The sequence below is a fragment of the Hesperophylax consimilis genome, chromosome 8 (genome assembly GCF_061612785.1).
Source record: "Hesperophylax consimilis isolate HC1 chromosome 8, BYU_Hcon_1.0, whole genome shotgun sequence".
Lineage (NCBI taxonomy): Eukaryota > Metazoa > Arthropoda > Insecta > Trichoptera > Limnephilidae > Hesperophylax > Hesperophylax consimilis.
The window spans coordinates 36,144,787-36,165,159 of record NC_142843.1 but is presented as its reverse complement, the minus strand read 5'-3'; the positions used below and the strand labels follow the sequence as shown (position 1 = coordinate 36,165,159).

Here is a 20,373-nt window from a genome sequence, read left to right as displayed (position 1 = left end):
TTCTATGAAGTTCTCTTGCCGACTCTCCCCATATGGATTTGAAAATATTGTGGGAATCCAGCACTGTACTATGTACAATACCTCATATAAACTCATTATTAAATTTAGGGAGATTTCGGCCTGAAATCTCGCAAAATAATAATTTTAGGGATACCATCAATCACTGGGGTCTACCCAAAACAGAAAAAAATCTGCACATGGTCAAGAATGTTTGGGGACCTCTGATATAATAATAATAATAATTTTATTCCAGAATGTGGGGAGGTTAGTGCAATCCCACACGTCCCATATAGATATACATTTTTAATTTTTTTTTTTAATAGATATAATAAAAACAAATAAGGACAACTATGCAGGGTGTGGTCTTGCGTGCGCTTGGGCCCAGCGCTCACTCAGGAGTGGCGCTTGGTGCTGGTAGGCTGCGGTCAACAACGTGTATATGAATACATGTTTTTTAAGAGTGGCGATTGGTGCTGGTAGGCTGCTGTCACCAACGTGTATATGAATACATGTTTTTTAAGAGTGGCGATTGGTGCTGGTAGGCTGCTGTCACCAACGTGTATATGAATACATGTTTTTTAAGAGTGGCGATTGGTGCTGGTAGGCTGCTGTCACCAACGTGTATATGAATACATGTTTTTTAAGCCATAATATTTTTCACTCAAGTTCCTTATTACTACAAGAAACAACATTCATGCACAAAACAGGTTCTTGTTTGGGTTTATTAATTATGTGTATTTAAACCAAACTTTCACAAACATCAATCCAGAGTAAGAAAGTTCGAAGGTTCAGGACCCCAAAATGTCACATTTTTAGAAATGTGACATCAAATTAGGCTCCCGCACACCCAATTTCTACCGATTTAAAACAAGTTTCTCGCTAACTCTTTAAGATTTTAAGTTCCAAAAGAAAAATAAGTTATTTTTAAAGATCCATACATTTGTCATGAAATGTTAATTATATAAAATTCCCTCGATAGAAAAAAATCAGTTAGCTCTGAAAATAATTAAAAACACATTTTGTTCTGTTATTTAATATGTATTGGCCTGCCTCTTATTTAACATAGCCTTAGAAAAAGTTATTCGTGACTCAGGCATTGAGAAAAGAGGAACGATATTTGACAACTCTGTGCAACTATTGGCTTACGCTGATGATATCGACATAATTGCGAAAAATCCCGATGATTTACAAGACGCCTTCATAAATCTTGAAAGTTCTGCCAAAAATATGGGTCTTGTAGACATGAAGCAGAAAAAAACAGAAAAAAACCAGCAGAAGACCAAATACATGGCCGTAGGATGTACCCAACAAACCCCATCTCTCGTATGGGGAAGCCAAAATTTTGAAACGGTACCAAGATTCACATACCTGGGCTCCCTGATAACAAACAATAACAACACTACAGAGGAGATCCAGAAGCGCATCGTGAATGCAAACCGCTGCTATTTCCGCCTACAAAAACAGATAAAATCCAGACTGCTTTCCAGAACCACCAAGGTATTAGTGTACAAAACACTAATTAGACCAGTGCTTACGTACGCAGCCGAAACGTGGGTTCTAACTAAGAAGAATGAGCGAGCACTGGACGTTTTTGAAAGGAAAATTTTGAGGCGCATCTTCAGACCGGTTCTAGAAAATGGATTTTGGCGCAGACGTTATAACAATGAGCTCTATACTCTGTTTAAGGAGCTAAACGTCACAAAGTTCATAAAACTGGGAAGACTTCCGTGGCTAGGTCATGTGGAGAGAATGACCGAGCATCAAGAACCAAAGTCCCTGCTGAGCTCAAGACCGATAGGGAAAAGGAGCCTGGGAAGGCCAAGGTTAAGATGGAGCGACAACGTCCTCAAAGATTTGTCTGCCTTGGAGCTTCGAAACTGGAGAGAGCTGGCGCGGGACCGAGATGAGTGGAGGAAGACTCTTGAGGAGGCCAAGACCCACCAGGGGTTGTTTTATTATTGTTTTTTACAATTAGTGCGCTCCCTCTAACATTCGTATTTACATACCTCATAGATAAGGCTAGTTTAACAAAAATACTCACGTTGAAAGAAACACAACGAGTAATGGATGCACTAATTGAAAAGGTTAAATTAAATTAGTTCTAACAAAGATACCGAAGTATGAATATTTCCTTTCAAACGTTATTATAACGAAAATAGTTGGTGGAATATTTTGAAAGGCTCCATGGGAAATCGGTGGTTGGAATTATTCCAACACTTCATTCAAAAACAATAATCTCGATCGTGCGAATTTTCGTATAATGATTGAGTACATTTTATGCCTACCTGGCACCAATATACCAGTAGAACGGGTGTTTTCCCTAATGCACAAAAAGTGTACGGCTGAAATAACGCAACTGCATGTTTCAGCAATAAAAGCTACGTTGATTACTAATTAGTATATTATTATTAAACATAATCGGTGCATCAGACAAAAGATATAAAAACATAATATGAACAAAGATACGCACGATGAATGATAAATCCCTCGGACAAGTGCGTCCCGTATTGAGGTAAAAATAAATGGTCAAGTTTCTCATACGTGATATCGGTAATGCAAGAACTTTTATTAACTATCCCGCAGCCAAGTGGGGGAGAAGGTATTACACAAAATTATTATCCTCTTTATATTATCTTAAATAATTGACATATCGTTTTAGTATTTTGCATATTCCTGCGCAAATACATAAGTTACCATTAATAATTGGGATTTCTATAGTTTAAAAGCCCATAGAAAAATGCATGGGGTCATCGTAAGACCCACTTGGTTACAGACGTTTTGTTTGGCATCTTGGCCTGTCAAGAGTTAAGGGAATTATAATTTGGAGAACACACAAAGCACATGTCCACAGAATCCTGGAATAAAGTTAAATTATATAGGCCTCTTTGAAATAAAACTATATAAGTTATAATACTGTTAAAGGTTACAGTAGAGCTCTCAGCGACAGGACCATACTATTTTCATTGAGGTTTTGCTTTGAAGTCTTCACGCCTAATTAAATTAGAAAAGTAAATCGTTTTAACTGTTGAAGTATCGGTCTATCAAGCTTATCTAAACCGAAAGCTGCAAGATCCTGGGAAGAAAATTAAGTTCACTATACATAGTAAAGAAACTATCTGCAACGAAGTCCAGTGTGGAACTTTTCTGCGCAGGGTCTTGAAGTATTCGGTTTATGTCGATTGCTTACCGACCCGTGGTATGAAGTCGGTTATATGAAATGTATTTTGGGCTGCTGATTATTGTTTTACTATATTGTTATTAAAATACAGTTAATCTGATGTGATAATCTTCGGGACCGAGTTCAAATGAGTAATAAACAATGATAATGACGCTCTTAGAATATTCTGACACAGTGAACATATAAACTTGCTGTCCCTTTTCCGCTAGTCACAATAATAGGCGTAACAAGACAAAGGACATCGCATTTGACTTACGGGGAAATTGATATATTTTTTAAATCATTAGGTTCGTGGAAAACATATCTATGTTGATATATATTATGTGAATCAGCATCAGCCATCATCTATATCCTATATTTATTAGTAATACACATAGTCCAATGAATAAACTGACACAAATAAACCTATTAATAAAAATGCAAATTTAAAATAATTATTTCAATCGCTATACGGCTATATCATGCATCCGATCAAACTGGAACCGATATAAATAGGACGCGCTGTGAGCTTCCTAACAACATTGTAACCATCATATTCACTTGCTGTTCCTCTTCCGCTAGTGATAATAAGTTGGCGTAAACAAGACAAAGGGCTGGTGGAAGAGTATACGGATGCACAGATACAATTCAATGCTAAGCTTATTTATGGAAATCATTTCTCTTACCTGCACCTACAGATTTATTTGATAGTATGGGGTAGTTATGGAGTATGGCTCACCGAAAAGGAAGCAGTTAAAAAAGCTAACATGTTTTGCAAAAGATCCAATGAAATTGATGCATATAATTTTATTTGTATGCTTCTAAAAATATTTGTTTTACATCCGTCTCTCGTTGGTGTTGTAATATTATGCATGAACTTTATACAACATTTTCAGTAGGAAACTGACTAATTTAGATAAAATACATTTCATTTGAAATATGCATGTCATACAAGGCACAGTTTAAGTATATTTTCTATTTTGGTGAGATTACAAGTGCATTTTTGATATCTTAATTTGCCAGGACGGGCTGTTTCACAGTTCAAAGTTAATATCCAAGTTCTGTGAAAGTCCTATTCAAGTTCTGATATTATCTAAGTAATGTGAATCAACCGCCCCGTGATATTTGAAATTTAATGAACTGTTCAAATTCTGTGAACCAATCCGTCCCTATACTCAGTGCACCAATCTCTTTTAGATACAGGTGTCCCAAAAAATTATTTTTTTCCAGGTTCAACCCTATTATTTTTAGCATGATGGATATTCTCACTACCATCGTGATTCATGAAAATCTGCCAAACAAATGGATAAGGCGAAGAGTTGGCATTGAATGGCCCCCGCACTCACCAGACCTCACTCCACCGGATTTTTGTTGTTGTTGGGACTGATCAAGGACAATTGAAGGCAGAAATTCCCAATGAAAAGATTCGCCATGTTTGCGATTGCATTGCTTCGCTTTATGAGCAATATTTGGATAAAAATGGACATCAATTTGATCATTTGCGCTGACTAAAAACATTCTACGTCTGTTTTCTTTAATTTGTACTTTTAATCTGTAATATGTACATCTAAATATATACTGTTTTTATAAACACTCAAAGTGTGTATACATTTTTTTGGGACACCCTGCATACATCCCATAAATCATTATAGTTTTATAAAAGACAATATTGTTAGTAGGTATGGGTCGGCTGATAATTGCCATAATGTTTCTCATAATATCATTTATTTACATTACTATAATTTATTTGTTTTGTGCCCAACATGTTATGTATTTTAATAAATATCCAATACGATTATCACAAAGACTGAATAAATAATTGATGTTATGATAAATATTGGGAAATCTCTTATTTCTTATCTAAATATTGTATTCAGTGATGACATTATTTCTAAACTAAGGTTTTTTTACTGAAAAATGTCTCAGATCAAAAGGGATTATTATAAAGTGTAAAATTCGTATGCCGAATAATCAAAAACTCTCGATTTGTGGTATTGTGTTAATTAGGTAAACTCAACTATTTTCAGTTTCTACGTGGGGTTTTGAAATATCCTTTTATCTGTAAAAATAAGACAAGATGTTAGATAATACCCACCTCAGAACAAACATTGTCTTGCGAGACAGATAATGAAAAAATTGTAATAAAAAAATCAACATATAATAAAAATTAAAATCAACATATGAAAGTGAATATATTGTTTTTTCCACATTAGAGAAGTGTTAGGGCCAGTCGATTCACAGAATTTGAACAATTCATCAAATTTCAAAGTTAATTTTCAAGTTCTCTTTTTATTCCATTGTAGGTCAGTTGTTTCACAGAGCTGAAATAATAAGAGAACTTGGATATAACTTTCACAGAACATGAAATTTATTCAAATTTGCCAAACAATCCATCCTTAGTGTTCAACCTTACGAAACCAGTTAAACCATCAATGGAAATATTCTTCAAATAAGATTTATTGTCCCCTTCCATTGAAGCAGACTTACAAAATATTGACCTACCTACTTTATTTTTATTGATTTCTGATTCTGCTCGTTGGAACATTCGCTCGAGGGACTTTGAAACCGTCGGGTTCCAGAGATAAGATTGCGAGAATTCCTAGTAAACTGCATGCAAACTAAGCAATACCCACACCGCCTGTCAACAACAGCTCCCTTTCAACCAAAAATCTAATCACTTTCTAAAAATAATGTTTTACTTCAAATGTAAGCAAGATTGATTTTTGCTTCCTTATTTTCATTATATATCGGGAGCAACTTTGAAATTCTGAGTTGGGCAAGCGACTTTGAAACAAACAAATGTCATTGTCTTTTGTGCGTTGCTATAATGCAAGCCTAAGAGCAGAGATTAACATGATATTGAAATTAACAAAAAGAACTGCGAATTTATCAACAGTGACAGTTCAACACACCTACTTAAAAAGTGATATAAAGTCATGAAAAGTGATGAAACAAAACTCTATATCACTTTTCAAAGGTGTGTTTATTTGTCATTTTGATGAAATATCATGGAACCGTAATCATCATTCACTTATATTTGTATAAAAATACCTCTGTGAAATGCATCGAGGTCGCATATAGTCTAATAAAAAAGGTGTCAAGACTCGAAAAAAGTTTGGAACCTTTGCGTCAAATTAATACATCAACGTGCAGTAAAAATAGGTACAATTTGGTGATAGAAGTTCCAGGAAAATGAAACTAGTAACATCAATAATCTTTCTCTCGGTATATGTATCACAATAGTCAGATACGCACAAAACTCTTTGATCGGACATATCTGCAAATCTTACAATGCCCTAAGAGATATTGTTATTTTCCACTGTAACCCTAAAACGTTCCAAATCAAATTAACCTGACTACACAAATCAAAACTATTATTTCTTTATTTAAAAATAGTTTTATTAATTTTTTACTTACACTATGTAATATTATACCTTTTAATATCTACTTGCTTCCTAATCTACAACAATAACAATATTTATTGTAAATTGAACTTCCTCCCGATTCTTTTATATTCACAAATAAATGTAAAATTAATTTATGTATATATACAGGGTGTATCGGCACGTACCCAACAAACTTTAACCAGCTATTCCTTAGCATATTTGGAGTAAAAAATGTTATGGGCACTTTGCTGTCCGGCAACATTTTTTTACAATTAAAAACAAAAAAAAAATCCACACTCCGTCACTGTCATTGTTTCTCGTGTTCAACAGCTGTTATTAGCAAATGTGTCAAAAAGCACTCTCGCTCTTTCATCACAAAATAATAATAGTAAAAAATGAGACGAAAGGTGCCGTGCCATTTCGTTGTGATTGTAAAAGCGCGCCAACGTAGGTACGTACGTACATTATTCAACGAAACTCGAATAAAATATTGAAAGATGGGTTTTCAAACTTTGAAAAAGGATAAAACATTGGTGACATGTGGTGAAAATATGAATAATAAATTTTTTAATAACAAAAAATGTTACCGGACAGTAAAGTCCCCATAACATTTTTTACTCCAAATGTGCTAAGGAATAGCTGGTTAAAGTTTGTCGGGTACGTGCCGATACACCCTGTATAGGGTGTTAAGGGACGTACTTGTAATGTTTTTTTAATGATTTAATGTTTTTTTTTCAAAAACAATTAAAAAAAAAATTCTTCCGCATGTCGACATTGGTCATTCAGCCGAGTATCTGCCCAACCCCTCACATCGACCATAGCTTTCCAATTTCTATAAACAAAGTCACCGGAGACCAAAAGTTAATTTCAATTTTTTACTCCAAACAACATTAGGAATCACCAGTTAAAGTAAGTCAACTACGTTCCTTAACACCCCGTATGTATATATTTATATATACAACTGTATGTTTCCTCAATAAAGTTAAATAAAAAAGTACTTCCAAATCTTTCTCTTATACATCCCTACAGCCTCACAACACACCCCAATTGGGATGCTGTAGTCCCACTCACAGTTAGGACTCGTGCGGTAATCATATAAATATAAAATCAAATTTTCTTTGATTCTCCATTACAGTAATACATTGTACTGATCATGTTTGTACAATTTCATCTGCTATAAGACGGGAACACCCGTGACATGACATCCCATTAAAGTTGAGTGATAAATCATCTTAATGCGATAAAGATCAATGATTAATTTCAGATATCTGTACTATTCTATAAATCCATATAACCAATTAAGCGCAGTTTTGTACCAGTGTTCTTAAATGAATGATGAAAACACAAATAATGTTAATATATTTAAGAACTTCCTTCTCCTTCTGGCGCTAATAACAATAAATAAATAAAAATATATTTTCATAAACGCTTCTGTCTAGAATATGCATGTATATACTCCTCAAACTACATCGACTCACAGCAATAACGTACTTCTATGTTACCTGGTTGCACCTATACCTGTTGAAGTTTTTCTTATTAAGTTGTCACCGAAAATACGGGCAAAACCCAAAACATGTAATTTTAAATGTAAGTATGTTAGTTGTAATTCTCTAACTTTAAGCCACAGATGTAAATATGTATGTTATTAGTTATAAGTCTTAGTTGTAAGCCATAACTAGCTATAAGTATTAAATGTAAGTTACTAGTTATTATTACAAATCTTAGTTGAAAACTAGTTAAAAAATTTTCAATATTATACATATATATATAAATATATATATTTGTAGAGAAATTGAGGTGATTTTTCACAAAAACGGCACTATACAAATCATCGAAATATTATTATTATGTGGGTGAAAAATAGATGTATCTTGCTTTTAAAAAAACTAGGTCCACTAAAGATATTAGAAGAACAACTCGGTGGAAGAAATCCTAATCAAAATTCTAAAGGTATTATCGGGTAATGCAAACCTCCTCTCTTCTCAATTCTCAAAATAAATATGCATTGAATTGAATGCCACCGATTTCAACTTGCACTCTAGGACAGTCATGGAGTCAAATTGTATTTCAAACACTGGCAAATAGCGTTTTATTAAATTCCTCAGGGTTGCCATTATAGATGCAACGAATATTCGGGCACTATTCGGTAGTCAGCTATTTTTTTAATATTCGGTATTCGACCTAATATAGTATATTATTACGACGAATATCTAATAATGAAATTAAAAACGCATTTCAATCGAAAAGGGTGTATCGAATAAGACAGTATTTAATATTTAAAATCAATCATAGGCAAATTATGATAAATAAAAACCAGTTTTTCTGCATTTGCTGGTAGCAGTCGTTCTTCATAGACTATACCAGCTTTCAAAAATAAACTCTCACTATAGACACCGCTGCAAGGTGACAAAAGATAAATTTTAACAAACTTCATTAATTTTGGATATTGTTTTGCATTTGCAGACCACCAGTTGTAAGGGTTTGCCTTATAATCGAGACAAGCAATTTGCAAGGCATATTGGCAGTAGCGACTTCATTGAAACAGTTCCAGAAACTTTTGTGTATTTCTTCAAAAGTTGTATCATTTTCATAGGTGTTTCTTTTCTTACTAGGTGGCAAAAAATCATTATCAGATTATATATAATAATATTCGGTATTCGGCCAAATCACTATTCGTTGCATCCCTACTTGCCACGGAGAACTTGAATGGGGATTGGAGATGAAAGGTGTTAGGTAAATTAGCGACATCCACTTTCTTTGAAAGGGTATAGATCACACTGGTAGGGTTCATCTGTTTCGTGCTACCTGATGCAGAATCTTTTAACTCTTTAGACATATGCCAATATTTCGACACACGAGTGCGGCGTGCCGATATATAGGATGTCACCTCATCAGATATTGGAAATTAAAAAATAATCTGATGTCATAAAAATACATAATAAATATTATTAATTTATTTTTCCACAGGTTATTGAAACTTCTTAAGAAACTACGAAAGCTATGAAAGCACCTAAGGGATAATAACTTTGTAACTCGGTTACTAAGGTTGCAGTTGACTACTAACTATGTACAATATAATATTAAAACATTGGGCCTTACTAATAAATGTGTTTTATATCTTATACAACTGATAAACAAACATTAATGTTGTTTATTAGTATGAAAATGCAAAGTATTTCTAGATGATATTATGCTTTTAGATTTGCAATGAATCAATATTTTTAATCCAAGCAACATTAATATTTGCCAATCAAAGTTTCATCACCAAAAATAAAATTATAGAAAAATTCAATATCCACCTGAAATGTTTTGAATATAAACAAAAAAAAACACATTTGTGGCCATTAATTTGGTGTTTTGACACTTCATCACAATAATGTTATACACGGTGTACGGAAACGCGTAGTAAAAGCGGGAAACTTTTTTTTTCGATCTGAGCATTTTCTTTTTTTTTTGGCAACTAAAGGGTTAAAAAACTCTTTGCCAAGTCTACGCTTCAATGCGTTTTTATTCTACGCATATATAATGCTGATATTAATCCCTAAGTGACCATTTTTTTTATTGAAATTTGATCTAAAAAATTCCAACTTGATTTACTCAAAAACCATAGACTTGCCCTAACTTGAAATAATATGGGTATCATTTCGAGGAAAAAACCATGTGACAATATTTTTGGCACGAGGGTTCGAGAGTGCTTTGAATGAACTACGAAATCAGTCGTACACATTGAAATAACTAGACCGTGCCCAGAAAAGTAAAGTTCGCTAAAGTAGTGCAAAGGTTTACTGCATTGTCCAATAAGGGACTTTTCTGCGCAGGATTTAAATTTTTGTTCTTAAGGCGATGCCATACGTAGTAATGCAAAATCAGGTGTTTTTGGTTTGAAAATTTGGTCGCCTAGAAATGTTTCAGATGCTTTCATTAAATACTGAGATTAGAATACATCTTGGCCTTTGAAATAATCGAGTATTTTTTAGATAAGTCTTTTTATAAGCCCAGAAAAAAAAAATAAAGCCTATGAAAATTGCTTTAAAGTTCAAAATCTCTTACTTACGAACCCATTTTTGGTTATGATTTTATTGTATAATTTGGAAAATTAAGTTATTTATAAAATGATCGAAAAAAAATTAAATATTTATGCCTGAACATCCACAAAATAAAATAAAAGGCACTTTTTGGCCATGTTTTTTCTTGCACAAATCAAAACAGGCGGATAGTGTTAAGCGGGAATTTAAGCCTTATCTCCATCTACGTAAGGGATGTTATTGATAGCGGCTCAATTTAAAATATTACACGACGTAGTGCATCGCCTTAAGCAAATCGCCTGGCGTAGCAAAGCTAAAATTAAGTGAGTTGGGTAAATTATAATACATTTGTAAAAGTGTCTAACTAAATGCACTAAAAAAATATGTAATTTTGTTAACCTGATTTGGCATATTATGTAGTAAATTTTTTTACGCCGCCAGCAATTTGCACACCATTGTAAAAAAAAAAACTAGTAACAAAATTTTGTTTTCGAGGGCCGGATTTGTGTTATTATAATGCGAGTTATCTGTATACTGTTAGATTCATTTATTTTTTGTTGGACGGTTATGCCACCTCCAGCGCTCCATGCAAGTTGGTTTGTTTCCCTTTCCCACAAAATCGACTGCAAATGCGATTCACTAGTTTCCCGTTTGCACTATGAGTTTCCGGACACCGTGTGTATTGCGATTCATCAAAATGACAAGACACTAAACATCTTATCACAGAAAAGTGATAACAGCCAGAAATGTTGTGTTACATCAGTCAAACTTAACATGGGATAACTAAGACAGATCAGAAGTAAAAATGGAATTTTTAAATTGTTTATGCGGCAGCATAATAGCAGAATTTCTTTCCTGTGGTGATATAGTTAATATATACTATATTAAAAGAACCAATCCTAAATTTGTATTAATAATTTAAGAAAGCAAAGGGGATAAAGCAAAAGAACAAAGCGATTTCCTTGATGTTTATTGAATAAATTATACATTGCATTTTGATAAAAAATGAAAATGAACCCAACTAAAATCTAGTATAACAATTTATTTTGCAGAAATATATATTTATGTTTACATACTATAAATTCTCTAAATGTTAGGTAATTACTATTATTTTTATCCAAAATTCAGCACATTTCGGATATATTTTTTAAAATATAAATTATTTACGAAATTTAACTAGACTTAATTAATTTTCACATTTTCTACTTTAAACAGAAAATATGCAATTTTCTTTTAAAATAATTATAAATGTGACACAACTTTTATCTGTTCATGTTCTCACAAATTCTAAACAGATATCAATTTTTTATTCACGTTTTAAAATTATTTACAAATATTGTAAATTCAGTTTGGCTACGAAATGGAGCATATTAAACAGATATCGTTTTATGAAAAAGTGTTCCCACGGTTCATTATTCTTTCTGTTCATCACACCGATACATAGTTTGTTTCTGCGCTAGCCAAAACATATCATCTGACACCAAATAGCCAATAGCCGCCAAGTAGCCACCAAGTAGCCAGTAGCCAGTAGCATCCAAGAGCACAAGTTAGGTATTGTCAGGAGAATCATCGCAAGTTTTATCAAAAGTCAACAACATCTAGTTGTATCTTCAATCAAATCAGAAATGTATACAATGGTTTAGGAAGATACCCACATCACATTAAAATAGGAAATCATTTATGCATTTTACGAACATCCAAAAATACTAAATTAACAATGTCTAGTATAAGTATGAAATAACTAATTTTATAAAACTCAATGAAGTCATTAGGTATTGTTACACAGAAACTTCTAAAAGAGGTAGCCTCGCGTTAAACAAAGACAAAAATCATAAAGAAAGTGTAATATAAGTGTTAAATAGCACATTAAAGAGATGCTAGAGGGATCATTCTATAATCCACGGTCTCAGAACAGTCGGCAAATCAGCCCATTGACTGTGCAGCATTCTCCGCCATTAAGAAACTTTCAAAATACAAATAACACAAACCTCATGGCCATGTTTCATAACATGCATATTTATAGAATATTAAACACACAGTTTTCTTTAATAATATATAACAGGTGATATTAATGGTACACCTCACACCGAGGGTGTGAGCTACTTTCAGTGTACTGTCAGTACCGAGTGGCAGCAAGTTGCTGCAATCCCGTACTGTCAGTATCGAATGGCCGCAAGTTGCTGCAATCCCGTACTGCCAGTACCGAGTGGCAGCAAGTTGCTGCAATCCCGTACTGTCAGTATCGAATGGCCGCAAGTTGCTGCAATCCCGTACTGCCAGTACCGAGTGGCAGCAAGTTGCTGCAATCCCGTACTGCCAGTACCGAGTGGCAGCAAGTTGCTGCAATCCCATACTGCCATTATCGGATGGCAGCAAGTTGCTGCAATCCTGTACTGGCACCCAATTGCAGCAGTTTGCTGTCACCCACTTCAGTTCACATTCAACTAAAGGCCTTAAAAAATACAACATATTATTAGAATACAATACATGTACATATATATTTATATATTGCTAACTGTGTAGTTCACAGTCTGCCACATCTCCCGGAGGAACATGCTCAGACGGCAGGCGGGCAGAAGCGCATCCTCCTACCGACCGCTTACATAACCAGCTGCCTCTGCCCCTAACACGGATCAATCAATCAATCAATCACTTCATACAGAAGAGTATACAAATCTTACAATCAAACTTGATGGATTCAAGGACATGGACGCAATCCTTGTATATTTACATATTTGAATATTAAAAGCAAGTATTCTCAGTACGGCAACACGAAACCTTAGTGTTTAGCAATAATAATAGCTCAGATTAAAATAAATTTAACATAAAATAAATAAAATTCACCATATTTAGTCCATTCCAGTTTATTAATCATATATATTTAACAACAAAGCATACGTACATCACATACTTCCTGTTAAGTATTTGAAAGAATTAAACAAATTATAGGTTTCGACATTTGAATGAAATGGGAAATAAAGATGAAATGACGAGACAGCTCTAGAGAACCCTACCAGGGCTCCCCGGTGCGTCTGACGTAAGTAGAAACAACAAACTTTCCCAATACTTATTTAGAGTATCTTACGGAGTATTAAAGAATAAAGCAATTTTGTCATACTACTTTTATATTTACAAGACTTTGCTTATGGAATGAAATTTAATATTTATCATATTTATAAATAAGTTTAAACCTATTTAAATCACAGGAATTATTACAATACATTTGTAAAGCTTCTTGAGTGCTCAATACAACTTTACACATTGCATATATAACATTACTGAATGATTACATTACTGAAGTACTCTATGAACCACCCCTGTGTACTGTAGCAGATAACGTGTCAGTGGCTGCTCCCGCTCCATCCATACCAGAAAACCCGGTATGGAAGTATGCTAAACAAACACTGTCAAAACAACCATCACTGGTAAACATTATCAAATCAATCTATCAATCATTATACTTTCAAACAAAACTTACAATCATTCCGCATTTAAGTTATGTTTTCAATGCAATCAATATAATACATAATATTATAGCATTACCATAGGCCTGTGAATGGAAACGAAAACGGGAAGAAAGTACAGAAAATATTAAAAAATGTTTAAACAACAATGCCTAATAGCTTGGAGATACTCAGAATAGATGATTTAGTCCAAGATTCAGTTGGTGGTGGCGTAGACATTAGGAATCCGGGTGACTAATTGAGATATGTGATGTCTCATGGGCTAGCTTTTTGCTACCATTCGGTAGGTGGTCTCATTCCTACAGCTTAATATTGTTTCGTGCAATTTTTGTTTCTAAATTGTAAAAAATACAACGCAAATCTTATTTGTCAGTATTCGTCTTCGATGACGGAGGCTGTTTCCGAGCCGTCGGAAGAGCCATCGAGGGACTTGAGCGACGTGAAGAAGGAGGTCAGCGTCTTCAGCATGACTCCCTTGCCCTCCTGCTCGTGGGGGTCGTCGTTCTTCTCCCAGCTCATGAATCCATCGAAGGAGATGATCTCTCCGTACTCCCACAAGTACTCAAACACCTTCAGAGTGATTCCCTGCGGGTATTCCAGCTTGTGGATGAGATGCTGTATGGCGAACAAGCATTCCAACTCCCTCTTTCCCTTGTTGGCAACGTAGGCACTGAGCAGAGGGTAATAAGAGGAGAGGCGCTGCCCTGTCTCCGTTGTGTCAAAGCGAGGCTTGTCGAGGCCCAGTGGACACAGGGCGTAAGTGTGCACGGCTTCTGTGATGGCCCTGATGAACCAGCCATCTTGGACCGCCTCTCCCACGCGCACGTCTATCCATGCCTTGATGGAGTCTCGGGATTCTCCGGCCTGCATCTGCTGCAGTATTTGGGAGCACGCTTCTTCTTGAGAGAGCATCCCTGTAGTATTCAACCATTTCAGTGGGAATTCTTCTAAGAATTGTTCTTCCCTCTCAGGAGACATCCAATCTGAGAGCTGCATATTAGATTTTTCCCACAAGTTTTTTAAATGCTCTTGATGATCCTTTAGTTTATCCAGGAAAATTGCTGTCAGTAATTCAAAACCTTTATGGAGCTCTATAACTTTTGTAAATGCAACATGAATATCTTTAAGTGATAGGGGATTTTTCTTCATATGGGCCAAAATGAAGGCGCTAAGCATTTTCCACATTAGGTTGCCCTCTTTGGTCAAATAGCTAGAAGAATAGTCTATGGTTTGTTTCACACCCAGAATGAATTCTTCCTGGGTTATGTTTTTGTCATCCACTAGTCTTCCCGTAACGTCGCCTATGACTTGCATACTCTCTTTCTTATTATCCTCCAGGCCCCAGAGGAGCAGTTCCTTTACTATGAGAGGCATTTCTTCCTTGGTGAAATTGGTTTGGATCTTATCTAATATACCGTAATAACTATCTACATTAGTCATAATGTCTTTAATCTTATTAGATGTGGATTCTAGAGAGGAGCTTGATGCTTCTTGGTCTTCAGTATCTGACTTGAAGGTTGATCGCTCAATAGAAGCTCCTTTTGATCGATATATCGCTCCTTTCCTGCCTGAGGCAGCTTCTGTTTGACTAGCCGGAGACGCATCAGAAAACATGTTATCCAGAGCATGATACATGTTAGCCGTCTCTGTGACTGGCTTTCTGCCGCTACTTGCAGTGCTGGAACCAGATTTGTGACTAGATGTCCCCTGTTCTGCTTTTTTGGTAGTTACAGTTGAACCTTTGCCCCACATGTAGGTTGAGGACGGCTGAAGAGAGGTTTGAGTGATTGGTGTGGCTACAATCATTTTACTCAGCTTTCCTGAATCTACAACGTACGGGGTCTGTTTGGCGGCGCGAGCGTTTCTTGACGGAGCCTGGGACCAGCCGTCTTCTGTGACACTCTTAGAGCCTCCCCGTTTATTCATGTTGTTGGGACGATCATCCTTCCTGTTAGACATGTTGGCAGGTGAAGAGAAGGAATACATGGCACTCTTCTGCTCCATTTCTACTTCATGTTTGATCTGGTCCATGGTTTTAGGATTAGCATTGGTGGCTAGCTGCCTCGGCACCCAGTGGTTATGTCTCAGATCTATAACGTCTTGCAACATAAACCTCACTCTGCTGCTGACCTTTTCATTTTTACCTTCCACAATGCCTTTCATTTTAACAAAGTACGGCGTCAAATCTATGTCCCATTTCTTTTCCAGATCTTTACCAATTGTTGTAAAAAGTTTGCATAAACATTCTAGTGTTTCTTCCTCAATCTTTTTTAAAAGGCGTTGTATGCAATATACAATGATATTGCTTACAATTATATTCTGCTTGAAAAGTTCCCCAATGAATCTCACGTTACCTACAGATCGCCGCCTGATCTTTCTTTCTTCTTCTTCTAACGCCAAAACCAACTCCTTTTTCTTTTCTGGGTCAGTACATTCGTCGATTTCTTTCTTTCTTTCATTAGTAGTATTGTCATCTTTTTCAAATTCTGACTGGCATCGCCCAACAATCAGCGAGCGGAAATTGACAGCTTTATCTTCTTTGTCATCGGGTACATTAATCAGCTCTAATTCTCTACACATCAAGGCATATGCAACGGAGAAATTGGGTTCATCAATGGCCTTTTCGAATACCAGGTTGATTACACCGATTAATCTTTCTTTAGTGTCGATATTTAGTTTTCTCACTTTAGCAATCAATGTGTCGAACTTCTGCGGAGTAAGCTTGTTTAGTACGCTTCGGAAAGTTTTGTATAGTTCCTGTGTGGCTATCTCGTCCTCCTCCATAGTGGTGGCACGCAATCTGGCCGGCTTCCAAGCATTGGTGGTTTCATTCAGCTTCACGTCTGAACGGAGTGAGAGGTTCACATGGATGATGTTGGGTCTGTTGTTCAGGCCCGAGCCCGGAGTGCTGATGCCCTTGGAGTTGGGCTTGCCATGCTGAGACTTGCGGTTTGGAGTAGTGTTATGCGTGGCACTTCGGGCAAAGCCGGGGAGCAGGTCATTCTGCCTCATCATGGAAACTGATCGAGAGCCTGCTTCTGAGGGATTACGGGGTGTTCTCAACCCGTCAGATACTATTTCCAGTTGATTTATGTTTTCAGGCTTCTTTTTAGAGTTTGGATCATTACGGAGCAAAAACAAAAAATCTATATCGTAATACTTTTTCCCTGAAGTATTGAGAGGTGACCACTGGTCTTCCCTATAACTATAACGAAGCATGGGGGTGACTGGTTTGTCAGTGGAGGCCTTATCCTCACCCTCAGCTTTTGGAGCAGATTCGTTTTGTTCTAGAGAGTTTTCTGAATTGGTAACATCGGTAACTTCGGGTAATACCTCATTTTCAACACTTTCTGGGGATGGCACAATTTCAGCAGGAGCTTCAATCTGTGTTGGCTCCTTTTCACCAATTTCTTTAGCCAATTCTATTTCCTCATCAAGATTTGCAACCACAGTTGGTACAGCGGGCACAGCGGCCACAACGGGCACAGCGGCTGGTGGTGGTATTATAACTTCTTCACTTTCAATTTTGGAATCACTAGAAATGTGAATTTCTTCAAGATTTACAACAACGTCTTTGAGTTCATTGTTGAGTTGGTTAGATATTACCACTGATTGTGGTAGTTGAATCACTGCTTCAGGAACTGTAGTCTTCTCTTGGGGAGGGATTGACGATTCTTTCTTGGAGACTGACTGAGTGACGTCTTTGGGAGGGGAGATTTTGTCCATGGCAGGTATTGACGAGTTATTAAGGGCTTGTGATGGTTTAACTTCTGTTATGTGTTCAGCATCGGGTACTTTAGGAGGGTGTGTGGCGGCACGTTCTGCATTATTCAAACGAGTCTTATTCTTCTTGGTCTCTTGTTTATGTTTCTGAGGAGGGTTTGGTGGTGCATCACTTGTGACCACTTTTGGTGTCTCTTGGTTAGGAGGAATAATATGCTGGACAGAAGCTCTGTTGAATGGATTCAACAAAGTATCCTTTATATTTTGTTCATTCTGCTGCGAGTTGACATATGCCAGCTTAGACTTATTAGTAGTTGCCACATTGACAGGAGGCACAATTGTGTTATTTTCTACTATAGGGGCAGGAAGAGATTGCACTTTGACAGGTTTATCTTCGGTCTTCTGAATAATTTCTTCACTAATAATAGGCTTTGTCTGCGAAATTTGCCTTGCCGGAAGTGGAGTCTCTTTACAGAGGATTTCTTTGGGTTCCGGAATGTCATCGATAACTACTTCGATGAGATTCTGTGGTTTGGCATGTTTTGGTTTAGATAGTTGTGCCTTTTTGACTTCAGGAACCATATTTTCAATAAGTTTTTGTTTTGTAATATGACTCTGCTTAGGTACTATTTCTGGACTGTTGGAAATAGCGGATACAACTGGGGTTTCGGAAAGCTCGGTCAACTGATTGTGTTTTAAATATTTATCATCGACCGGGTCCGGCTCGGGTTTGTTTTCGGTAGTCAGTTCCTCCAGGGACTGCTGAATGATTACTACACTATTTTCACGAATTTGAGATATATGACTCTCGTTTTCAATTACAATTTTATCAGTTATCACTTCGTCCTTATCGTCTTTTTCATTGGCAACTTCTGTTACTCGCCTGGCAAACTCTTCCACAACTGCCAAACTATTCTCATCGGGCTGCGGAGGAGCGCGATCACCCGACTCGCTGTTGGCATCGTCTTCTAATATCTCATCCGTCACGTCTTTCCCAGACTTGGGATCCACTATAGCAATAGCAAAAGCTCTTCTCTTCTTCTCGTTTGGCGGTCCAGGCACGTGATGCATGGGAGTGTAGCGGTTGGACACCAGCATGGGGTGCTGTGCCGCATGAGGGGGCTGCTGCGGGGGCTGCTGCAGACTCTGCTGTGAGGCGGCAGCCTGTGCACGCTGCTGGCCCGCGGGGGGATTGTACATGTACTGCTGCTGGCCCTGCGGGTTGGCGTAGGAGCTGAAGTAGTGCTGTTGCTGCAGCAAGGAGGGCATGGAGGCGGGCTGCTGGAAGAATTGCGTGCGCGGCGGAGGCTGCTGCGGGTAGGCGGCGGGCGGCAGGCCGTGCGGCAGGTGCGAGGGCAGATATACGGGCGCCATGCTAAACACCACCTGCTGTGGTTGTGCGGGGCTGGCCCAGGATGCTTGCTGGCGATGGTGCGTGGGGCGCTGCATCTGCTGCGGCTGCGGAGGCACCCCGCGGTACTGGTAGTTCGGCGGGGGGCGTACGCCCGCTTGGCCGTAGTTCATGGGCTGCTGCTTGGGGTCCTGCTGGGGCGGCGTGGGCGGCTGCGGCAGGCGGCCCTGGAGGTGCCCCGGGCCGCCGCCCCCCGTGACATAGGTGCCCACTGCGCCCGATGGCACGGGGAAGCCGTCTGCCCTCTGAGGGGTGTGAGGTCTCGTTACACAGGCATATCTAGGGGACTGGCCCGGTGCCAACTGCACCTGTTTCCCGTTACCACTCATGTTTTTAACACCATAGGTATTATAACACTTAACGACTCACTCGGCCGCAGACGAAAATATTATTATCAAATGTTAGACATGAATGACATGTCAATTGGAACACTGCATTATAAAAACTGCTAAACGTTATTTTTATTGCAACACTTTCACCCGAGTCACTTATATTTACTACCGGCACAACTTTTCGGAAGTATTGGCGACAAAAACTTTTTACAAAATGAATATGAAAATCGACGGTCCGCAAATGGAACACGTTCTAAATTTTACGGAGCAAGCTGTCAGCGTTTAAGGTTATGTATAAATCCGTGGTGCGTGGTGTATTTTAAGAATGTATTTCTTTTGTTTCTGTCACTTTAACCTTTACCTATATTGCGTAAGCAACATTTATTTTATTTTGATTAGATAATGACGTCCACAATTGTTTAAATACGTCTAAGACACCCCGAGACAATCAACAAATATTATCGACACGTGTAGGAATCTAAATTATCGATATTTCGTTTACGCATGCGTGCCTTTAATATATAGCTACAAAGTGAGAAAACTACCAGCCAGCCAAATCTTACTCATTGATCCTACCGAACCCAAAATTATTTTAAAGTAATATTTTTTTAATGATTCTGGCAAGTAAATTAAAATAATAAATTATTCTGTAAATAAGCAATAATTGACACGTTGCCCAAAACTTCCTTGAACGGTATTAGGTTTTTTAAAATGTTAACCAAACTGGGAATATGCGAATGTGGGTAAAAAAAATAACTCTTGCCCAATTTTATGGCGCCATTGTTGGTCTTAAATGAACTGCGCATGGTTTATTTCTATGGTGTACTAATAAAATATATTATTATTGATTTTTTTTCGACTGCTAAATAAGTAGA

General features: G+C 37.1%; 1 protein-coding gene across 1 annotated transcript; it reads right to left on the bottom strand.

Annotated features, from left to right (window-relative positions):
• Nucleotides 1-11,595: 11,595 nt before the first annotated feature.
• On the bottom strand, nucleotides 11,596-19,963 carry LOC149421959 (eukaryotic translation initiation factor 4 gamma 3-like). Its single transcript, XM_089634186.1, has one exon. The coding sequence runs from the start codon at nucleotides 19,493-19,495 to the stop codon at nucleotides 14,402-14,404; it is 5,094 nt and encodes a 1,697-aa protein (XP_089490312.1). The 5' UTR covers nucleotides 19,496-19,963; the 3' UTR covers nucleotides 11,596-14,401.
• Nucleotides 19,964-20,373: the final 410 nt, after the last annotated feature.